At 42.9% G+C, this 23,698-nt stretch overlaps 1 protein-coding gene across 1 annotated transcript; it reads right to left on the bottom strand.

Moving 5' to 3' along the window:
• Nucleotides 1–1,041: 1,041 nt before the first annotated feature.
• Nucleotides 1,042–17,821, bottom strand: ppp1r14d (protein phosphatase 1 regulatory inhibitor subunit 14D; the record flags this gene model as incomplete). The annotated part of the gene is made up of 4 exons (XM_080751386.1): nucleotides 1,042–1,110; nucleotides 2,162–2,194; nucleotides 4,251–4,331; nucleotides 17,642–17,821. 4 exons carry the CDS (start codon nucleotides 17,819–17,821, stop codon nucleotides 1,042–1,044), a joined length of 363 nt encoding a protein of 120 aa, XP_080607512.1.
• Nucleotides 17,822–23,698: the final 5,877 nt, after the last annotated feature.

Raw genomic sequence — 23,698 nt, forward strand, 5'->3', positions numbered from 1 at the left:
CTTTCAACAAGGTGTCCCTATTTGGGGCATGCCATTGTAGGCAAAATGTTTCAAAAGTAGCAAAAATAGCAGATCTATAAGCTCCCGTTGCTTGCGAGGCTTTGTGAGCTTGTAGATGTGCTATTTTCATCGTGAGCTTGTAGATCAGCTATTTCCGCTATTTGTCAAAAGTATACAAATCATCTCTAATGTTATTGCTATTACTTTTGTCTATAAGGCAGTGATCCTATCTCTATATTAAAGCTGTATCCCTTATAGGAGTGTCCGTTTAGGGTACATACACACACACACACACACACACACACACACACACACACACACACACACACACACACACACACACACACACACACACACACACACACACACACACACACACACACACACACACACACACACACACACACACACACACACACACACACACACACACACACACACACGTGTGTGTGTGTGTGTGTGTGTGTGTGTGTGTGTGTGTGTGTGCGCGTGCGTGTATCAATTACCATTCACTTTGTGGCCTGTATGTGCTGTACTGTATGTAATCAGATATAATGTATTTGATTATTAATCCACAGACTTGTTTGAAAATGTTCTCTTTTATTTTGACATACAACACTGTTAAAAGAACCAAAAAAATATTTATGTACATACATAGGCAACCAAAAAATGTACAGTCTTGCACAAACAAAAAAAAAGTCCATCTGAGCAATAGTCAATACAGTACTGTACGTCTTTTAACACAGGTCCATTATGTCTATGTTGAGGGGAGTCAAAAAGCTATAACTGTCCATAAATAAAAGTTTAAAGAAAAAAGGAAAAAAAAACATTCCTAATGGACAGTTTTTCTGTATGATACCGACACTGACCCATGTGTGCAGGAGAGAGGGTCCCACACATACACACTGACATGTAAACCACATGGACATAGGGAATAGTTATGCATGGGACATCCCACTGACATCATGTACATGAGGAATAACGGGACGTGGGGGAGAGCGGAGGATTCACATTGTCTCACTTCTCGTTTTTGACCCTTCATTATTTCTTCAAGGGCCCTGACATTTTACGTAGACCCTTGATCCTGTACACCAGGCTGTTGATAAAGTCCTAAAGGAACAGGGTGAGAAAATAGAAAACAGTGGTTTCAGTGTATAGAGGGTGTCTGCACATTTCTTAAGTAACAATTTGAGGATGTTCTAATACCTCTAAAATGACAAATTAAACATTGGCCAAATTGTTAAATATTAGAGGCAGAAATTGTGAAAATAGACGATCTACATGCTCACAATGCCTCACAACACGAGGCATTGTGAGCATGTAGATCTGCTATTTTCACAATAGAACCGTGTCATATGAAATGCTAATCCCTCAACTCTTAGTGTTCATAAGGTGGGGGTCACAGCCTGAAAAGGTTGAGAACCACTGCACTACATCATGTGAAGGCCATTCAAATCCAGATGTTACATTTGTGACGCCCAGTGGCCAATCAATCTTTACTTTATTACTTTACTTTTCTTTATTTATTTATTTGGACAGGACAGTACCAGTTAATGGACACATTGACATTGCCATGTTGCATAATAAATACAAACATACAACATTTCAGTGTAAACCAGCCGGAGTTAGCTTAGAGCTAAATTTCATCATTCAATCAATCTGGATGTTATGTTGTGATTCCCACTGGCCAGTCAAATCTGGATGTTACGTTTGTGACGCCCACTGGCCATAAGATATAGTATGTCCTGACGAAGATGTAACTTGACACATTCTTAATGTGTTTTGCACCCTGTGACGTAAATAAAAAAGGCTCAAGTCGTCCGAGTTGCTCCAGCGCCTTCTTTATTAAAGGAGTAGTTCACCCCCAAAATGATCTTTCTATTGATTACTCACGCCATGGAGACTTGATTTCAATAATATTTTTCGTTTTTTGTTGGATTCCTAAAACCAGTAAGGGAGATAAGCGACCATCAGGTCGCATGTAAAAATCGGCCTGATGGTGGCGCTAAATGGGACAGATCCATGTTGATGACATGACTCTGGCTTTTCTTTTGTCGATGGTTTGATCTCTGTCAGGTTTTCATGTGTGTGGCTGATCTGCATGCTGTGTTTTTGTATGTGTGGTTTCTTGTAAGCAGTGGAATTCTCCTTTGAGACTCACCTCTTTTGGCTTGCCACATTCCTGCAACAACTCCTATTGAAGAGAAGAAACAAATATTAGACTGAGTCACAACGTGGACATTGCTCTTTCATGGTAAACATTGCACAAGGGTTCTTTTCGTCTTGGGTCAGGGGTTTGTAAAGCTATTACCCCACTAAGTTAGATATATACCCAGGTTTATGTGTGCAATATGAACAAGGTCGTATTTTGAAGTGCTTGTAATTCTTTTTCCCGACAGCTTTCTGGAATGTGGCCCAGAACAGGGTGGAATATCGAGTGAGAAGTGAGGTCGTTTGGAAGACGGGCTTCCCCGTGTGTCGTGGAATACTTGCTTTTTTTGCTTGTGTTTTGTAAAAAGAAAAACAGGTTTTAGGCGTATAACAAGGTGTAGAATGATAAATGGTAATCATAAGACAATTAAAAATATATCTCATCGCACTGTGGTGGATTCGATGTTGGTGACGTATGTACCACAGTTTGAAATTTGGAAGTCTTGGAGTCTAATAACGTGGCTTCCCTATAACGATCTATAGCTATGGATTGCAAGTTACTGTGAGTGCATTTTGTGAACGAAGCACCATTGTTGTGCTAATGTGAGCTTAGCAGCATGAGGTGTGCTGTCATTGGCATAGCAGACATCAGCTGAGCTGAGCTATGTGGTTTGCTGTAATCTGTACTTTTGTGGGGACATACAGAGATTCAGAAGCCTCTTCTAAACCGCTGGACCCTTTGTCACCATGCTGTAAAAATAGCTTCTTTGTATGAATAATGTAGTCCCTTTTTAATTGTTTTGGCAGTATTTTTGCAACTGAACACTTGCTCATACTTTATGCAAAATCTGGCCTCTGCATTTAGCCATCCTAATGGTTAAAAGCAATGGTTAACGTTATTAACTGCTGCAGTGGCTCAGGGGTAGAGAAACCGCCTTTAGAACTCGGAGAGTTCCCGAAGTGTTCCCAGTTCGATCCCGGGCTCCCTCAGAGTTGGTGTCGAAGAGTCCTTGAGCAAGACTCTGAACCCCTAGTTGCCCCCGGTGAGCAGGTTGGGGCCTTGCAGGGTTTCCTCCGCCATTGGTGTATGAATGTGTGTGTGAATGGGTGAATGTAATGCACAATCTCTGTAAAGCGCCTTGGATAAAGGCGCTATATAAATGCACCATTTTACCATTTACCTTGTATTAACCACTTAAACCCTAAATATAGTTGATCGTATTGCTAAGGGCTTTGTATAGGCCCCCTCCTGTTTTTTATGCCCTACAGTAAATATCTCTGCCGAAAATAACGTGATGCATTTGCGACGTGTTGAAAGCTTGTAGATTCATTGCCATAGCTGCAGAATAGGGATGCGAGGGTTCAGCGGTTTGGGGTTAAGTGTCTTGCTCTGGGCCACTTCAACACACTGTCTGAGCGGACCGGGGAGGAAACCGGCCACCTTCTGATTACCAGACAGCCTCTCTCTCTACCCAGTCAGCTACGACCGCCAAATGTGAAATGTGTGTGTTGTTGTTAGCAGAGGTGTCGCACCAAATTCTGGGCCCTGGGTACAAGGATTCACTGCGGGCCCCCCATGAATGTTCTTCATAGGGGGATGGGGGAATTTAACCCATTTAGACTGGGAACACATTACTCAATATTTTGTGCTTATTGAAAGTGCGGCACCGAGTGCCGCACTGCGAGCTGCTATTTGCAGATCTGCTATTTTTGAAAAACCTATGTTTTTTACTTTTTTTCTATGTCAGTGATGCTCAAACCTTTTTTTGGACCCCCAAAATGATATGTATTTGGCCACGGACCCCCATCTCAAAATATTTAGTTCCAGGGACCCCCCAGAAGCAAAATGTGAGTTACAAACGTTTGCTTAAAAAATACATATATTCAAAGATTTGCACACATGTTCACGACTTTTCAAAATTAGCAGATCTACAAGCTTGCAGCGCGGCACTCGGTGCTGCACTGTGAGCTTGTATATCTGCTATTTTTCAATAGATAAAATAATTGAGGGCTTTGTAACTCAGTCCCACTTTCCCCCCCTTGTGACGCCCCTGGTTGTTAGAGCATGTCAACCGTTCAAGCAGTACACAGTCACTCACCTGCAGTCTGGTCCTCTGCTCCTCATCAGACAGCTCCAGCAGCTCGTCTATGTCGATCTCTAACTCTGGCATCTCTTCCTCCTGCACGGACAGACAGAAAAAGACAAAGAGACAGTCATGAGACACAGATTCTGCATGCACTCAAGTGACCTACACAGCAAAAAGTTAAACACTTTAACACTGGCATCCCAATTTTGAGAATCATAATCATCATAGGAATTATATTTTTGTGGTTAAGTGGTTACCCTCGGGATTTGTACTGTGTGTAGTAGGCTACACACCAGGAAATGAAGTAATACTGCTGCGCAAATTAAAAGTATATTACTTATGGTTACTGCTTTGATTAGTTGCAATTCATCACTGACAATATTCTGAACCTGACTCCGATACATGACTCCGATACATGGTGATTTGTAAACGAAAGTACAAGATGAGATGGGTCACTTCATACTGCAATGGCTTCGGTCTAAGCTATGGTGAGATCAGTTTTAGTACTGTACTGTACTGTATGTCAACATTACTACTAAAACATCCGTGTTGACTGTCTTGGTTCTGTTCACACACAAAAAGTGATTTGTTGTGTAGATGAGGAAGACTTTGGGAGCATCCAAGGCAAGCGTGAGGTTCACCTGGAGGTTTTGCTTCTCATTTTGCAACCGTCTGATTCCATGGATGGCCTAACCAGGACCAGCTGACATTTAGTTCAACCATTAGAGTTTATGTTGATGTTCGAGAAATGAACGGCATCTCAGGTGACTGATAGTGAACATACCAGCTTGTAAAACAAAAAAAAACTAAATAATGTACAGAGGGTTACTTAGGGTTGCTACAGTGTTATTGTGGCGATGAAAAGCTGATGACATATACATTACAGCACATGAGCCATGATCATAGAATGAGGAGATCAAATTGTCTCGTGAATTTACACAACCTGGACGGACCTGACGTGAACCTGACTACTGATCACAGATCAGTATTCTTCTCTAAATTGATCCAATCCAAGTTGTACTTAAGCTCAAATAGTGATATTAAACACTTAACCCATTCAGAACTAAAGGCCGATTCTAGATGTCTTCTAAATCAGTAGTTCTCACACTTTAAAGATTTCTTCAAAAATGTTTCAAAAATAGCATATGTACAAGCTCTCAGCGTTGCACGAAGTAACTTGGCCCCCTCCTTTTTCCTTCCACACCAAATATTGTCATTGAAAATGGCCGATCTACAAGCTCACAACTCCATGATTTTCAGGCCAAAGGTTGACCCAGAATATGGACTCTAGGTCCCATTGTGGCTAAAGCTGCAATCCGTAGGTATTATGTTGTCTCCTGAGAAAGAGGTATAGCTGTAACACCCAGGATTCAAACCGAAATCTTCTGTGTGGGTGGAAGACCAAAGCATCTACCACTCACTCAGTCCTTCTCCTTTTGGCCAGGCGAGATACTGGGCGTATACAGTATGAGCTTCAGGCAGTGTTACTAACCAACCAGAAGGTGTCCTATCCATATCCAACACCAGGGTCATTTCTCAGTGGAAGAGTAGGTAGTTAAATTGTATGAAAAGTTATTGTATTGTATTTAACTCAACCATACAGAAGTATCATTTAGGGCATTAACGGAAAAGTCGACAAGTCGACTGAGTCGACTTCATTACACAAGTCGACTCCCACCAGAGAAAGTCGAAGTTGAAAAAGAAAATCCTTTGTATTTTTTCTATCATTATTTTTGCACTATGCGTGCGTCTGTACAGCATTCAAACAGTAGGATTGCTTATTGTCAAGGACGGAATGATCCAATATTACAGTGCTACATTACATTTGGTATAACATGGTTCTATAAAATAGCAGATCTACATGCTTTGTGAGCATGTAGATCGGCTATTTTCAAAAAAGTCCTTAAATTGGCACTTTAGAAATGTGAAGATACCCTCTATATACTTAAACTTTATTATAAAATAATTGGGGGGTCGTGTGTGATGTGATGATGTCATCAAACGATAAAGTCGACTTCAACTCAACTTTTTACTGAGTCGAGTTGAGTCGAATTCACAAGTCGTTAATGCCCCAGTATCATTATCAGACATGTACAGCAATGGCAGCTATATAGGTTCCAACATAATTGAAAACCATTAGCAAAGTTTGGAACAGTGACAGTAAGTCTGCAGCTGTATAAATATCAAGTCTAATCAACTGGTGTGTGAAGCCCACATCCTCAGCATTTTCAGAGGACACGATGATTGCTGACTGGAGGGGCTTCGGAAACCATAAGCACCAAGATATCTGGAGTCAGCAGGTGCACACTCAGATTTGGCCATTTCGGAGACGTATTTTCCAGCTGGGGAGTTTTAATGGCCGGTGAGGAAAGACGGGCTTCACACCCCGGGCTTTCTGGATGAGCGGAGAGATAATCAATGGGCGGGAGTGAGTGCTGAGTGGTGGAAGAAATCTCCAGCCAGACTACAGAGTCCTCTTTGCCACAATTTAATTGACAAATGCTGCCAGGTTTGGAGTGGCGGTGATAGTGCTATGGAGGGGACTGTCTCTTTATGACACAAATAATGCTGGGCAGTGGCCCGTGCGATGATTTCTGTCTAAGTGGGCTCTGTGCTGAGCTTGTGCGATTATAGTGGTTTGGACCGTGACTCAACAACCTAATTGCAAGATCCCCCTGTTCTAAATAAAGAACTTGCCCAAAGTTCTTGCCTAAAAATAAACCATAATTGCCCGGAATCGCTCTACTGCACTGGGCTAGCAGGTCACAGGTCTTCAAAGGGGGCGACAGGGCAGACATTATTTCAATTCAGATTCAATAACATTATTGGGCCAGTTTAACCCCTTTCAACCAGATGTTTTAGGCATGTCATTATTATCAAAAGTTTTACAAATTCTTTCAGCATTTTCAAAAACATTTTCAGAAATTGCAAAAACAAAATGGCAAATGGCTTATACATGGGGTTTTCTTTTAACCATTTCACAATAAGGGGTGGGTGCTGGTGCAGGGACTTTGGCATGGAAAGGTTTGAGGACCCCTGGAGGGCTAGGTGGCCCTTTGAGCTGCTTGAAGCAGGACTGCAGGTGATGTTTTGCACAGCTATCCAGCAGAGCGCCACTGAATATCAATGAGAGCTTTGCATAATGTGTGCATTTGTCACAATGTAACACAACGTGTCCCTTCCTCCACCTTCTAAAAGTGCTCCATATCTTTAGGTGCAAGAGTTGAACCTAATTTATGTTCCGTCATACCACAGAGTCCTTAAATAGCAGACCTACAAGCTCAGAGCGCATCGCGGATGCAACACGCTCTGAGCTTGTAAGGTCTTATATTTTGCCGTCCAACGAAGTATTAAATCAGGCCTTACCTTCATTGTCGAAGGCAAACAGCACCCTAATAGAGCTGTGGTGCTGAAAATGACTCCACAGCACTTTCTGAAGTTGTGAGCATTAGACTGGTGCTAAAATGAATGTCGGCACTTATTTATGAATTCATGAATATCGAAGTGCCTCTTATGAAGAGGAGCACAAAGTTAAACTGCAGCAGGGAAGTGAGTAGCAGTCTAATGAGCAGTGGGAGTTTTGTAGAGGGAGTGAAGGATCGACCTTCACTAGACTTTGGAACACATTCATTACCATGAGCTCAGTGTCACTAAACTTCAAGATCATTTAGGTTCATGTGGTTTTTAAATCAGTGGTTCTCAACCTGTGGGTCGAGACTTATTTTGAGGGTTCCCAGATGATTAACTTAATGTGCAACATTGTTTTCTCACTACAAACCAACATAAAGTTTAGGTGTATAGAGGCTATCTGCACATTTCTAAAGTGACAATTTAAGGACTTTTTAATACCTCTAAAATGAAAATAAGAACATTGGCCAAGTGGTCAAATATTAGAGGCAGAAATTGTGAAAATAGCCGATCTACATGCTCACAACGCCTCGCAGCGCGAGGCGTTGTGAGCATGTAGATCAGCTATTTTCACAATAGAACTGTGTTATACAAAATTCAAGATTCAAGATTATTTTATTGGGTCCCAAGGGAAATTTGTCTTGGACATGCAGGCTGCTATATAACATACAACAAGAAAAACAGAAAGACAGAACATTTAAATGGATAGTGAAAAACACACAGTGCTGACATACAGTCCAAGTGCACATTAGATTACATGTACAAAATGTAATGCCTCGTTTGGGGGTCGCTGCCTGAAAAGGTTGTGAACCACTGGTTTAAATTAGTTTAGTGTTTACCATCATATAGATTTGTGCAGGTTTCCCTACAGGATATCCCAAAATCTTGTTGTGTATGTTGATGTTGACTGTTGAAAAGGATATGAGACCGCACAGCTCTTAGCCACGACGCAAACATTTCTTAAAAGGTACAGGAAACCAGGTTCCTTTTCCTGCAGCTTTTAATAGATTTTTGCATCGTGGCTAAGAGTTGTGCGGCCTCATCCTTTTCAACTAAATTCCCTGCCGTGGTCAGCGCAGCACATCAACACAGGTGTGCGCTCCCTCTGCTCCCTGTTTGATTGATGTTGGCCGTGCCACAGAGTGGGTGATCTTTGAAAACACAGTGCCATGCAATGTCCCATTGGTCCGAAGTACCATTGGTCCGACTTGCACATTATAACTAAGTACTGTAAGTGTACCAATGATTGCCGAGCCATATGGCCCATGGGCAGAGGCAGGAGCCCTATGAGCATCCTATTTCTGCAGCGTGAGGCATCCCCCAGCTATGTACAAGAACACGCCCTGGACATGACGCTATTAACTCTTTATAACTGATAGATAATTTTGGTTGTAGTTAATATATTGTTTGAATTCAATAAATATACAGTATAAATTGTGCCATGTTTCCATGCTTACTGTAAAGAAAAGGACAACAATTGAAGTGAAATGTTAAGCACGGTTTCTTGTACATCAGCTAGTTTCAGCCAAAGAGATTCGGAGAGTAGATGGAAAAAGGAGGGGGCAAAGTACAGGCCCCTGGGGGACCCCTGTCATCAAAGTATATGGGTTTTAAGTGGTTAAGGAGCCCATGTCCAGGAAACCAGGCTGTTTATGAGAAGACACTGGCGTGTGTAGATTAGAACTTATCAGATCCTCTCTTTCCTTTTTCCTGTCAGGGGGCAGGAGCTGTCAGCCTGTCTACAAACCAAACATTCCATAACAAAGAGATCACAGTTCATTAACCTCGTGCAGTGAGCCCTGGTATCGTTTGAAAAGACCACAGTGCATGATGGAGATGAAGTCTCATGGTCACCCTGGTACGTTTAAGGAGTCTACGGACTAATGAAGTATGCTTTAGGCCTGGAATTATTTTATACTTTGAGCTATTGGAAAATAGTAGATTTACAGGCTCACAGGACGGCACCGAGTGCAGCGCTGCAAGCTATGTGCTATTTTTGAAAAATCGTGAAAATGTTTCAATGCAAAACGTTGAATATATATTGAATGTCTGAAAACAAAAGTGATAACATCATTGCCCGCTCATTTTGTCTGTGGCAAAAAGATGATTTTGTCAAAAATGTCTACCACAAGCCAACAAGGCAATACGCTGGATACGTGCATGCACTAGGAATTTGACTTGGTGTGTGCTGTGGAAGCAGCTCTTCACATTAGTCAAACAGATTAATACATACATAATGAGTTAAATATAACAAATAACATGTACATAATGTAATAACTTGGGACAGGGGGGTGATAATATAGGAAATGGCTAGGTGGAGGGATTGTCCAAAGGACGGAGACAGAGGTGTGTGTGTGTGTGTGTGTGTGTGTGTGTGTGTGTGTGTGTGTGTGTGTGTGTGTGTGTGTGTGTGTGTGTGTGTGTGTGTGTGTGTGTGTGTGTGTGTGTGTGTGTGTGTGTGTATAAGCATGAACATAGAAAGTCGGCCTAATGCTATGGAGCAGTACACTAGACAGTGCAACTGGGTGCATTGATGGAAGATACGGTACATCCACAGGACATTTAACAATATCTTAACCTATTGATGTGGTTCTCAAACTTTAACATTTCAAGGTCTTGCCTTAACTCTTGACAGTCTACGAATGGACCCTAAATGGACCTGTTGGGGTCCATTTGGTTCCATGTGTGTACACTGTCAGAGTTACAGACTTGTAAGGGTCAATATAGACCCCCTAAAGGAACCTAGAGAGTCCCTGGAATCCACTTTGAGAACAACTGAGTTAACAAATTATGCAAGTTGACTTAAAGTTGTACCATGTAACTTTTTTTATAAAACAAATCTTAAAATTGTCCTAACTCTTAAATCGCTAAAGTTTTAGAACACCCACTCCGTTATTTTCAGCTTCTGAAGCCTTCTCTTTATATGTTTTCTATGATCCTGACCGGGGTCCGGTTTTCGCGCAAAAATTACGTCATCATACACTACCGGCCAATCACAGCGAGGGTTATACACTGCCGGCCAATCACAGCGCATCTTGAAGTGTGTCTCTATCTATACTCGGGTGAAACACTCCGTTTCTCCGGAATGCCTGAACGCACAGGAACCAGGGACCCCTCTAAAGATAGATCTCGGCGAGGTGGAGGCAGACGCGGGGGTGATGCGGGGGTGTGAGGCCCGGTCCGCGGCGAAAAACGTCCGAAAGACGCGGACGCTACTGACCACTAGTTGAGCAACTTACACAGTATAGCTTTAAAGGAGTAGTTCACCCCCAAAATGACTTTTTTTCTATTGATTACTCATGCCATGGAGAGTAGAGTTCAATAATACTTTTTGGTTTTTGTCACATTCCTAAGACAAAAAATTGATTCGAGTAAATTTACTCCCATTAATTTCGAATGGGGACCCGTTTCGAAACGAATGATGACGCAGGGCTTTACTTTGGGAAAGAACATACAAATTTGAAACTTGGAGATACAAGGTTTCTGCCCGACAGTGACGATATGTACAGTATGTTAGAATGCCTCTAACTTGATAAACATGGACAAGATCATTAGTTAGTGGCAATAGTCTTTTGCCAATTATTTTACAATCTTTCCCAGCATGTTTATTGTTAAGCATGCTATCCTATTTGGGAAAGATCTGCCGGTGGAGTCAGTGTTGGCATCAAAAGTCATTTTGTCATCCAGGATGGTTCCCAAGTACCTATATTAGTTTACTGTCTCCGCAGCTGTGCCAAAAGTCAGTGCCGTGACAGGAGGGTTTCAGTGGAAGTCGATAATAAGCATCTCTTTTTGTCTTAGAGAGACATTGAGTTGCAAGTTCTGTATGAGTCATCACACTATTTGATGGCATTGTCCTAGACTGGAACATGATGGCTCACTTTGTGGTCCTGTTGGTGACTGACCATCAGCAAACATGATTAGGAATTATGATTCCAACTAACGCTGCCTGAAAGTCATCGCTGGACTGCACAAATTACCAAGGGTAGGGGCATGAGATTGGGTTAAATGGTAATTTACTCTGAGCACTAGTCAAGTGGATCGGATGAGTTCACAACAACTACCAGTAAGACTCCCTAATCGGGAGATAAGCGACCGTAGGTCACTTATCTCCACAAATAGAGCAAAAATGTGTTTTTCCAAAATCTTCCTGATCCATGTTGATGACATGAGTGTAGACATACTGTGTAGTGATTTTCGTGTTTTTAGGGCAAAATCTGAATCGGCCTCATGGTGGCGCTAGAGGGCCATGTGAGAAATGAGGGGTGGGGTCTCCGCGCCGCCAAGGCGGACGAATAGGTACCGGCCCCGGCTCTCCCGGTCGCTCCTAGCCCGAGTTACGGCATTTTATGTGAGCTGCAGTGGCAGGGGGTCCTCCACTGGGGGCGCCACCACTTTTGCATCCGTTCTGGAGCACCAGGAGTGGGTGGTCCCCGGGAATGCCCCGTGAGCAGCCCCGTTGGGGTGGTCATTTGGTAATTTCTGCACATGTGCTCATTTTTTACACTTGGGGGTCCCCGAGGGAGCTGGGGGTCCCTGGAGCTCCGGGGGTCCTTGTAGGTTGTAGTTTGGCAGGTAAGGAGTGTGTGTGCAAAATCTGGCATGGATCGGGGCAACGGTTGCGGAGATATGAGCAGGGCAAAAGTGTGACGTGTGTGACGGACGGACTGACGGACGGACGGACACCTCGAGCAGCTTTCTGTAGTAAGTGCGACCTACGGTCGCAATAAAAAAATATATACGATATAGTTATAGTTATCGTTATAGTGCTCAGTGTGAACAGGCCTTAAGCCAGCCTTAAAAGCTTTTCCCTTTGAAAATCAAACCTTACCGTATAATACTACCAGATACAGCCTAGTACTGTATGTATTTGAATAGACTTGACAGTTGCCCAAAAGGGTCATAGCACTTGTTTTGCAGACCAGTGGTTCTCAATGCATAGCTGAGCCACGCACAGATATAAAGAGCTAGATGCCTTGTTCGCCTCTGCAGTTAATTGGAGCGATGTGGAAAAGTTCTAGTCCGGACTTCCTGGAAAAACTAAGGGAGCGCTGTCAGTCAAAGTGACTACTGGCCAATCACAGCGCGACCTTTCCGGGAGTTATCCAAGGGCTACAATTCATTTCAACAGAGCCAGTTCCGATGTTGCGCGGCTCAGCTGTTCTTACAGGCTGCATACGTAAAGACCCGCCTTCACCTACCTCTGATTGGCTTACCGACTTCCGTATGTCTGACGCACGCGGAAGCAATGAACATGGAAGTGATGAAGATTCCCTTAGTTGCTCAATGCATACGCCCCCTAGCCGAAGGAGGCGTCTACCTTTCTATGTCTATGGAGCCCCTTAAAGGCTTTATCATAGTGCGAGGTGAAGAGCTATCACCTCAACATTTAGGTGATAAGCTATCACCTAAAAATGAGAAAACAAGTGGAGGCCATCATAGTCACGGACTCAAGGTGAAGTCCTATCACTGTGAGTCCGTGCCTCTGAAACCAGGGGGCACACTGATTGGTCAAGATCGACCAATCAGTGAACGGGGTGATGGGGAGTCTGAAAGTAAAACTAGACCAGGTCAACCTGGTTGTGCCAGACCCCCTGTCTGTCATCATCATTTATGACATCATGCCTTTTGTAGGCATGTCATCATCATGTCATCATCATATATACCCTTTATATAGAAAACCCGGACAGACCGACATTTGCTTATGTAGGCCTACCCATTTCATGGGTCTGGCAAACAGAGGAGAGATGTCTAGGTCCGCAGTGATGGCTCTTCACCGCAGCTAATCAAGTCAAGTCAAGTCAAGTTTATTATGTCCCAAACTGGGCAATTCGTATTGAATGTTGTAGTTTTCTGACTTTAAAAGACTACACTGCGGTAAAAGCTTATCACCGCAGACTGTACTATGATACTTGACTCTCAGTATTGGTCCATTTGGTTACGTACTGGTCCATTTGGCTCTCAGAGTTACAAGCATGTAAGAGTCCATTTGGTTCCTAACTATCAATCATTTAAACGGGGACCTCCTGGAACCCCCTCAAGGACCCCTGGTGGTTGGTCCCAGGACCCCACTTTGAGAACCCTTGTTGCAGACAAAAGGCAATGTGGAGAAAATCCCTTCCCTCAATGACTCCAACATTACTACAGATGACCAGGACTATACTTTGTAAAATTGGAGTCATAGACAATGTTTATGTCAACTTTATCGACTACTTGAAACTAATTTTGATACATTCTTCTGATACATTCAGCTCGATGTCTCCCCCCCCCCCCCCCCTAAAAAAAAAGGTGCAAGGTTTTGCTTAGGAGGGCTGCCACACCATCCCAAGGCAGGTATGAATTAGAGATGCAGCTAAATAATTCAGGCGGTGACACTGGGGACTGACTGTAAATGCTTCCACACGGAAGACTCGGAGAAGCAGCAGAGTAACCTTCCCCTGAGGCCATGCAAAATTCATGGCCCAGGCCGGAGCACGTGGACAGGGCACGTCTCCTCCCACGCTGCAAACCAGGGCTGGGACTGTTGATTATTGTCCTGTTAGCCATTATTCCATCATTCACTTCATCGAATAATTGAGAAGTGGGGTTTATTTATTTATTTTTATATATCAACAAATCGATTAACCACTTGAGTTATATTTTGCATTTCGTTGCACAACGGTGTCGGGCGAAAATCATGAAAATAGGCGATCCACAAGCTCATAACGTGTCGCGATGCGACACGCTGTGAACTTGTAGTTTCTTTGAATTTCTTTTTTGACGATTTTCACCTAATGACATGCCCAAATTGGGATTGATTATCAATCAATCATTTCATTAATTATCACTTATGTGTTCTTTTCTATCTATGAAATCAATTCAATTCAAAGGAGCTTTATTGGGAACAGAATATAGTTAAAGGGGGTACAGCATTGTGTATATTGTGTATATTGCACCGGTTGCTAGAAACAACAACCCGGCCACTAAAACAGTGCCCGGTTGCTAGAAACATCAACCCGGTCGTGAAAGCAGTGCCCGGTTGCTAGAAACAACAACCCGGTCAATTGGGTATGGCTAGGTATGGCAGTTGCCATACCTTGGCTAAAGGGGGAAAAAAGCGACCGGGTCGTTGTTTCTAGCAACCGGGCACTGTTTTAGTGACCGGGTTGTTGTTTTTGGCAACCCGGTTTCAACCAGGCCGTAGGCTGTTTGATGATCTCGCCCTTACTGGGAAATTAACCACTTTAAACCTGTCATAGGCAGAAAATGTCAAAAATAATATGAATTGCAGATCTACAAGTTCACAACATGTTGCATTGCGACGCATTGTGAATTTGCAGATCAGCAAATATTTGTTATTTGTGAAATAGGACTTAAAGTGTTCGGTGTTCCTCATTTTACTGGGGTCCCCTGCCCTCCCTGGAACCCTGGGGATCCCCAGACCCCACTTCACTCCTGTGCTTGCATTTGTACAATCTCATGCAGCGGTACTAATGGATAAATGTTAGTGCATTCATTTGTACACGCTCACAGTTATAAATGGGTTAATTTAACTGTGTTGATAAACTGGATCTCTCTTACATGTCAGAAGCTATTATTTGTTTATTTCCTTTGCCTACTGTATAATAGGCCTACTTATTCACTGTTGGATAAGTAAGTCTACTGGCACATTGCTAGTCTGTACAGTATACTTAGAACTCATCCACTCTCCACTGCCATGCATCAGACATGGAGGTAGAGTCATGACCATACAACCTTTCAACCTGGTGTCCCTATTTTGGGAGGGCATATCATCATAGAACAGAGATAGAAAAAAAGAAGAAAAAGAAAAGCGAGAATAGCATAGAAATAGAATACATTTGAATTTTCCAAGTGCAATAAGGTAATAATCATCGCTTTAAGCAAGCAAAGTGTTGTGAGCTGTAGATCGGCTTTTTTGATTGATTGATTGATTGATTGATTGATTGAATACTTTATTAACCAGTTTGTTAACGGGAATACAGTCAAAAAGCTATGCTAAAATGATAACACAAAAAGCCCTGCAGGGCTTGTTTCCATTGGTCCATTGTACTCAATTCATGGGAGTACAACAAAGTATATAGGGCATACTGTAAGTGGTTAAGACAGATATAATCACAATCATCTCTCGACTAAGGATGATTTGTATTGTGATGATGTCTGTGTTATTGCTATTATTTGGTCTGGAAAGCATTGATCCTATCACACACACACACACACACACACACACACACACACACACACACACACACACACACACACACACACACACACACACACACACACACACACAACCCTTACATATCACCACACTTGTAGCTTCTAAGACATAGCCGGTTTCAATACTGTGCACACGTTACAAGAATACTGTTTATAGTAGGTGTGAATACAGACTTGCAAGTGTGACATAATTGTTTGTTTCTGGGGCAAGATAAGATAAACCTTTATTGATCCCCGTGGGGAAATTCAGCGTAGTAGCAGCAGCAACAGCAGTAAGCCAGATGAAAGGAGAAGGAGGCAGCGGGGAAGGAATTTGGATCTGCTTCTGTAATCCAAGTGTCCCTGTTTGTGGCAACGCAATTTATTCTACCCACAGGGATATTTGCATATATTACCAGGGGGGTAAAGAAGGCATAAGAAGTTAATGGAATGAAGATCATAAAATAAGCACATGAAACCCTAGCATCCCTATACAATTCTGGGACCAACATTTGTCAAAAACAGACAATCTCTAGAAGCTCAAAACGCATTGCATTTTGATGTGTTGTGAGCTTGTAGATCGGCTATTTTTGGGCCAAGAGATTTGGTGGTGTGGGAAATACGGGAGTCTCTCTCCATTCCGACATGTCGCCACTCCGAAATTGACTTCTAATTGTCGGAGTGGCGACACTCCCATAGGGGTTAAGGTTAGGGTTAGAGATAGGGTTAGTGTCGGAATGGAGACATGTCGGAAAGGAGACATGTCGGAGAGGCGGGATGTACCCGGGAAATACTAGAGCTCTGGGCACCCCTCCCCAGTCAACTAAGTATATACTGTAAGGCTTAAGTGGTTCATACATTTTCCAACTTCCTCTTACATGAATCGCTGGGGGTTTTACCTCCTTCAAGACCAGAAAGATCAGATAGAAGACATAAGATAAGATATTGGTTATTGCCCTGAAAGATATATTTAGTTGTGCAGCGCCAAACCATTTCATAATGACACAGAAACCAATGTGTAATACTAATAACATGTAATATCTAATAAGTGTGTCTTGTGTATCTTATCTGTAAAACACCATGGTTATTATTGCACCAATTCATGATTAATAATTAAGTTTACTAACAACCTTCCACGTAGAGAGCCATATCTGTGCCAAAACATCACAGCAGCAAAGCGGAGCTCCCCACCCCGCATGCATGATGGATGGATGGACCCCCACACAGTCACCCCCTCAACACCTTCTCTCCTCCCCTCTGCTCCCCGCCCAGCTCCCACGCCTGACATTATCTGTGTGCATCTTGTTTGTTTGTCATGTGTGTTGTGTACAGATCAGGGATCTTCAACGTTCTCAGGCCAAGGACCCCCTTAGTTGAGAGAGAGATGGAGCAGAGACCCTCACAACCTTGTCAAAGATTCCATTATCGTTTCATTGTTTGCCAGCACAATCATTAGGGCATTTTGGATTCGTGACAATTTGTGTTTTCAGATATTTAACCATTTGAACTGTCAATACTTCTCCCCTCTACACCAAACCTCCTTGCCGAAAATAGCCGATCTACAAGTTGTGAGCTTGTAGATCTGCTATTTTATTTTTTTATTTCTATCACACAGAGATTTGGAGGAGCCCCTGTAGTAACTCTGAGGACCCCCTGGGGGTCCCGGGGCCCCTGTTGAAGACCCTGGGTACAGATGATGGTGTGTGTGTGTGTGTGTGTGTGTGTGTGTGTGTGTGTGTGTGTGTGTGTGTGTGTGTGTGTGTGTGTGTGTGTGTTCCCTGCCCACACATTGTGCTCACCTCACAGTCGAACAGCAGGTGCAGCTGTCCGTCGATCCACTCCTCGATGTCCAGCCGTCGCTGCAGGTCCTTGCGGTTGTACTTGACCGTCAGCTTGCCCAGCTTGCGGTGCGGCGGCTCCTCCGCCTTGTCCGCCGCCTGGAACATCACCCTGGACGGAGCGCCGGGCTCCGACGCCATGTCTGACGATGCCACGGCCCCTCAGGAGAACCGTGGAAAACGCACGCACGCACACTCACTCACACACACACACACACGCACACACACAACAAAGACACGCACGGTCACTGGCAACGGCAAATTGGTGCCTCCTCCTCTCTGCACGGTTTCTGAGTCTCTCTCTGTTCTCCTGCTGTCGTTTCCCCCACCGCCTACTGGATCTGCTGTTATCTAGCTGAGCTCTGTCTCTCTGTCTCTATCTCTCTCTCTTGCTGCTGGCTCACTGTCTTGCCGGCTTCAGCTCTGCTCGTCCTCTCTCTCTCTCTCTCTCTCTCTCTCTCTCTCTCTCTCTCTCTCTCTTCTCACTATCTCTTGCCCTCCCTTCCTCCCCTCCCCTTGCAGTGCCCGCTGCCTCCTGGAAATGAGATACGCCTCTTTGTGCGTGTGTCTGTGTGTCTGTATGTATGTGTGTGTGCGTGCGTGCGTGTGCTCGCACGTGTGTGTGTGTGTGTCCACTCACGCTTGCATGTCTGACTTGGTGTGTGTGTGTGTGTGTGTATGTTGTTTGCTCTCTGTCTCTGTGCTACAGCGGGCGGGTGAGCATAGGTCAATTACGGTGATAACGACTTGGGAAAGGGTGAGAGGGCAAATGAATGCCAGGATATTGCCCTGGTTGACAACACCCACACAGTGCAACACTGCTCGTTTATACACGGCTAGCTTTATGTAACTGAACCCCATGACTGTCATCAAGGAAAGGAATTCTTAGTTGACGAATAGTCAAAGATGTCTCTGACTTATCGGTTAGTTGATTCAACTACTTAAACCCTATATAGTTGTGTCCCCCAGGAGTCTCTCTGTATATCATCCCCTCGATCCTTTCCCCTCTATACCAAATCTCATCACAATAAATTGCATATTGTGTGTGCTTGTAAATCGACCGTTCGCATATTTTCACTGAATGTTCATCCGTTATGATGACATGTCCAGGATAGGGACATTAAGGTTCATGTGGTTAATCAATGTGTCAACTTTGAGTTTGCAAAGGCAAGCAGAATAATGTAAAAGCAATCTCATATTCATTTCCCCGTAACATTTCAATCACTTTTAAAAAAAATAGCAAATCATAGACAATATGCAGCTCACTATGCATAATAAATTGGCTATTTTAGCTAAATAGCTTTTGAGAATTTTCACTCACAATCACATGCTCAAAATTGGAGAGAGGGCGAGATCATCCAACAGCCTACGCTCTACGACATGGTTGAAACCAGGTTGCCAAAAATTATGTCCGGTTGCTAAAACAGCAACCCCGGTCGTTACATCAGTGCCCGATTGTTAGAAACAACAACCAGCGACCAGGTTGTTGTTTCCAGCAACCGGGCACTGTTTTAGTGACCGGGTTGTTGATTCTAGCAACCGGGCACTGTTTTAACGACCGGGTTGTTGTTTTTGGCAACCCGGTTTCAACCAGGTTGTAGGCTGTTGGATGATCTCGCCCTTGCTGCAAAATTGGGGCACCAGGTTGAGAGTGGCTGACTCAGTGTTGAGGAAAAAACACAAACACAAACACTCATTCTGATTGAATTTTGTGCACCTGTATATAGGCTAACGTGAACTGGACACATCCCATCACGTCTAACATCTTTGATTGAATAATCCAAAAACTACTATAGCCTAACATGTAGCAATTAATCAATGACGACAAATAGATTGAATGTTTATAGAACAGGCCTGACATTATTAGCCGGGTCCTCTTCCGTCTGTCCACACCTAACAATGGCTGGGTCCCCCTGACAGGTTAGCCAGGGTTCCACTGGAGTGATACTCACCCTGTCCCTTATAGAGCCATTATCAGGTGTACGTTTAATAAGCCTTGAAGTCAAAATTGGCATCCTCAGTTACGTCGTCATGAATAATAAATTAATCTGCAAATACTATCTATGGTCATTTGGAACTCAACCAATGTTTTTTGTTAGTTTTTTAATGTTTGAAAAAGTCAAATGTCGCCAGGAGTAGCCTACCCCAAGTTCAAACAGTCATAGCTGCAACTTTCCAGTGCCAAATTATGACAACTGAGACAAGGGAGACATCGGCCCATGGACTTTCCAACAGATCCTATTACGATATGAACAATGAGTCTTGGCAGGAGACTATCAGTCAGCGTAGCTGTGCGTGTTCGCCCGCTGATGCACCGTCTGTTACCAACACTGAATTATTGACCATCTCTGAAAGCTCACCTTACCAGGCAAACAAATATTCATTCATCGCCATCCTCTGCTGCTCAGTTCTACTCCATCAGCTCGTCTGGATGTGAGGACTCTCCTCCACCCTGCCTGAGAGTGATCTCATCCTATAGGTGGGAGAGGAGGCAGCCAGCATCAGTTTACTAGAAAATCCTGAGTGTTGGTGTTAATTCAGACCTTACCACCAATACGCTCTTGTATCCATTCTTGTCACTTTTTTTAAATAGATATAGCAGGGGTCTTCAACGTTTTCAGGCCAAGGACCCCTTAGTTGAGAGAGAGATGAAGCAGGGACCCGGGCCCCCACAACCTGTTCATAGATTCCATATAGTTTCATTGTTTGACAGCAAAATCATAAGTGTATTTTGGATTCATGTCAATTTGTTTTCAGATACGTATTTAACCACTTGAATCGACAATACATAACTTGACATTTCACTTTTTTTCTTTTTTCCCCTCTACAACAAACGTCTTTGCCGAAAATAGCCGATCTACAAGCTCACAACGCCTCGCACCGCGAGGTGTTGTGAGCTTGTAGATCTGCTATTTTTGGCTAAAGTTCTTAGAATATGGACACTAGGGTTCAAGTGGTTAATATAAAAAAGGAGAAAAAAGTTTCTATCTCACAAAGATTTGGAGGACCCCCTGTAGTAACTCTGAGGACCCCCTAGGGGTCCCGGACCCCCTGTTGAAGACCCTTGAGATATAGTATACTACTACTTGTTCACATATTTTTGTTATTTAGATTTGTTTTGATTGACCACACATTTTAAGAATTCTATCTAGACACTAGTTAGTTTTGATGTTTACCTGGCTGGTATCCTAGTTACTTTGAAGGGCTACATTGTTCTCTTTGCACTAATTATGTGATCACTTACCGTAGCCATTTGTTGACTAGGGCTCATGTCATTAATTAGCCTACTCTGATCCCACGCTTGTAAGTTGAACTAAATTGTAATTTAACTCTGAAAGTGTACAAATGTATTTGGATTTGAATTTGTACTCTCTCAATACAAATGGAAACAATTGCTCTGTTAATAAACTGGATCTATCTTATACGCCAGAAGCTATTTTTTTCTTCTATAATACCTATTCACTGTTCATCTGTTTGTCTACTGGCATATTTCAAGAGGCTGTATACCAGGGTTCCCCAATTAGTTTTCCCCAAGGGCCGAATCATGTCTAGGGTACCAAGCCGAGGGCCACATCATTACAGGGGGCGACGGTGGCGTTTCCGCTACTCCAGTGACAGTTCAGATATCGCCGTTGTCGGAATGATGAAGCAGGGCTTTACTTTGCGAAAGAATGTACACATTTGGAGATACAAGGTTTCCACCTGACAAATACGATATACTAGTGTTGTTGCTGCTCTTATACCACCATTATTACTGGGGTTGGTGGGGGCCTGACAGTAGCCCCCCGCGGGCCGCCTATTGGGGAACCCTGCTGTATACTTTTGAAAACTCATCCACTCTCTCTCCACTCTAAAGTTAGAGATGGGTTTATTTATTTGTTTCTCACGCTCTCTGGTTATTTACACATGGATGGTTATTACTTAATGACTCATCACATAACCTGATGACTCAGTAGATGAGTCTCTGCTATGGCACAAAGCAGAGTGGTTCCCACATGGGGTCTGGGGACCCCCAGGGGTCCTCGAGGGGGTTACAGGGGATCCCCCGCTAAATATATAACAAGTATGGCTATTTTCATCTCTACACCTACAGTACATAGACAGTAAAATCATTCTGGATCATTAGGCCTATATAAAAATGTTCTTGTCTCAGTGTCCCAGAGATTATTTTATGAAAAGGGAGTCAGTGCATATCAAATTGGTGGTCCTTGAAATTAAAAAGGTTGAGATTCGCTTATGGTGGGGACTGGGAGTGGGGACATGCTCTTATGAGAGCTTTTATATAGCCTATATTTTTTGCCTAACAAAGATTCCCTTAATAATTATGTGAATATACTGCCCTCTTGTGGATTAAAATGAAAATCGTCTGGGCAGAATGTATAAATTAATTTATACTTCTATACATTTCTTAGCCACCCATCCCCCTATCAAAATTATGTAATTGATACATAATCACATTTTACAGTTGATGGATAGCCCATAATAATAGGCATAGCCAGGCATTTTCATTTTTACCTTACTTCTGGATTATTTCAAGATAACAGCGCTTTGAGTGGGCCAATACAAAATGAAATAGTGGAAGTCCTGGGAGTCTTTTAAATGAGCCACCCGGTAGCTGTGGCACAAAATTAACGAATACCAGTAGAGTCGCCGAAATGAAGCTCGCCGAGAAATGGGGGGTGCGTTCGGAAATGCACACCGGGTGGGGCAACGGTGCGCTTTTTCAGTCTGAACTCTGAAGGTAAACTTTCTGAAAAGCAGCAGTTGCTAACCTAACGTTGCTATTGATGTTTATAAACTAGGGTAAATTATAATAGAATATTAGAATATTAATTCATGTTGATACTGAAGAAGGCATACTGTGATTGTGTGTCCTACTTTACATGTTTGTTGTTGCTAGCATTAACATTTATGATACTGTGAGATTAAGACTATAGCCATAATTTACCCTAGTTTATAAACATCATGGTTAGCAACTGCTGCTTTTCAGAAAGTTTACCTTCAGAGTTCAGGCTGAAAAAGCGCACCGTTGCCACACCCGGTGTGCATTTCCGAACGCACCCCCCGTTTCTCGGCGAGCTTCATTTCGGCGACTCTACCTGTTACCAAATTGACTAGCCTACTTTTCATTGAGAATCTGAAAAGTCCTGGTGAAACTGAAACTGGAATATATAGGCTACATAACATTATTTTAGAAATAGTCAGGACTAGTGATGTTATGTTATGATAGTAAAATCATCATAATACTTCGAATAGCCTTTTAAAGCACTGATGCTTTAATAGGCTATTATTTTATAACTCATTAAAATGATTATGAATTCAAATATTCATGTCTTGATATGGCCTTGATGGGGGTTGGGGGTTGAATAACATTTCGGATACAATTTATTGTAGCTACACGTATGTTTACTGTTCGCTATGAAATGGAAAATGAAAATAGTGTTTTAAAAAAATATGTAGGCCTACAATATATTCATGTAATTTGACTGGTTTATTCTATTATTAATTCGACTATTTAGACTATAGACTATAGACTATTTGTACACATATTGTGACAATTATGCTACAACGTAGGTCTACACACCGACAACTCAGCTCTGACTGACTAGTTTTGACAGTTGACATCAGATCAGTTTAAGGAATTGTTGGAATCAGTAATAAACTCTTTCGATACTGTGTGTGTCGTAATGACTTGGGAGTGGCGACTCGGGCGACTCTGCACGCCTACTGCTGCTGGCGTACAATTTCACTTCCTGTGTTTCTCTTCGCAGGTAGGAGTGACTCACCTGAGCGATGGAAAGATTTGGCTCGTTATTTGCGTAAAAAGTCTCGATAACAAACCGGTAAGTGTTTTCTGGAGAATTCCGGCTCCTTTTATCCGTTGTCGGAGATCAAACAGGAAGGAATACAACCCTTGGAAAGGCCATAAATTCATTGAAGTTTGTCTGCAAAAAGGCAGGACTTTTTCTTCGCGTCACCTTCAATAATGATTTGTGAGGAGAAAAGCGCAACTGACTA

This window comes from Nannobrachium achirus, assembly GCF_963921795.1.
Source record: "Nannobrachium achirus genome assembly, chromosome: 20".
Taxonomy (NCBI): Eukaryota; Metazoa; Chordata; class Actinopteri; order Myctophiformes; family Myctophidae; genus Nannobrachium; species Nannobrachium achirus.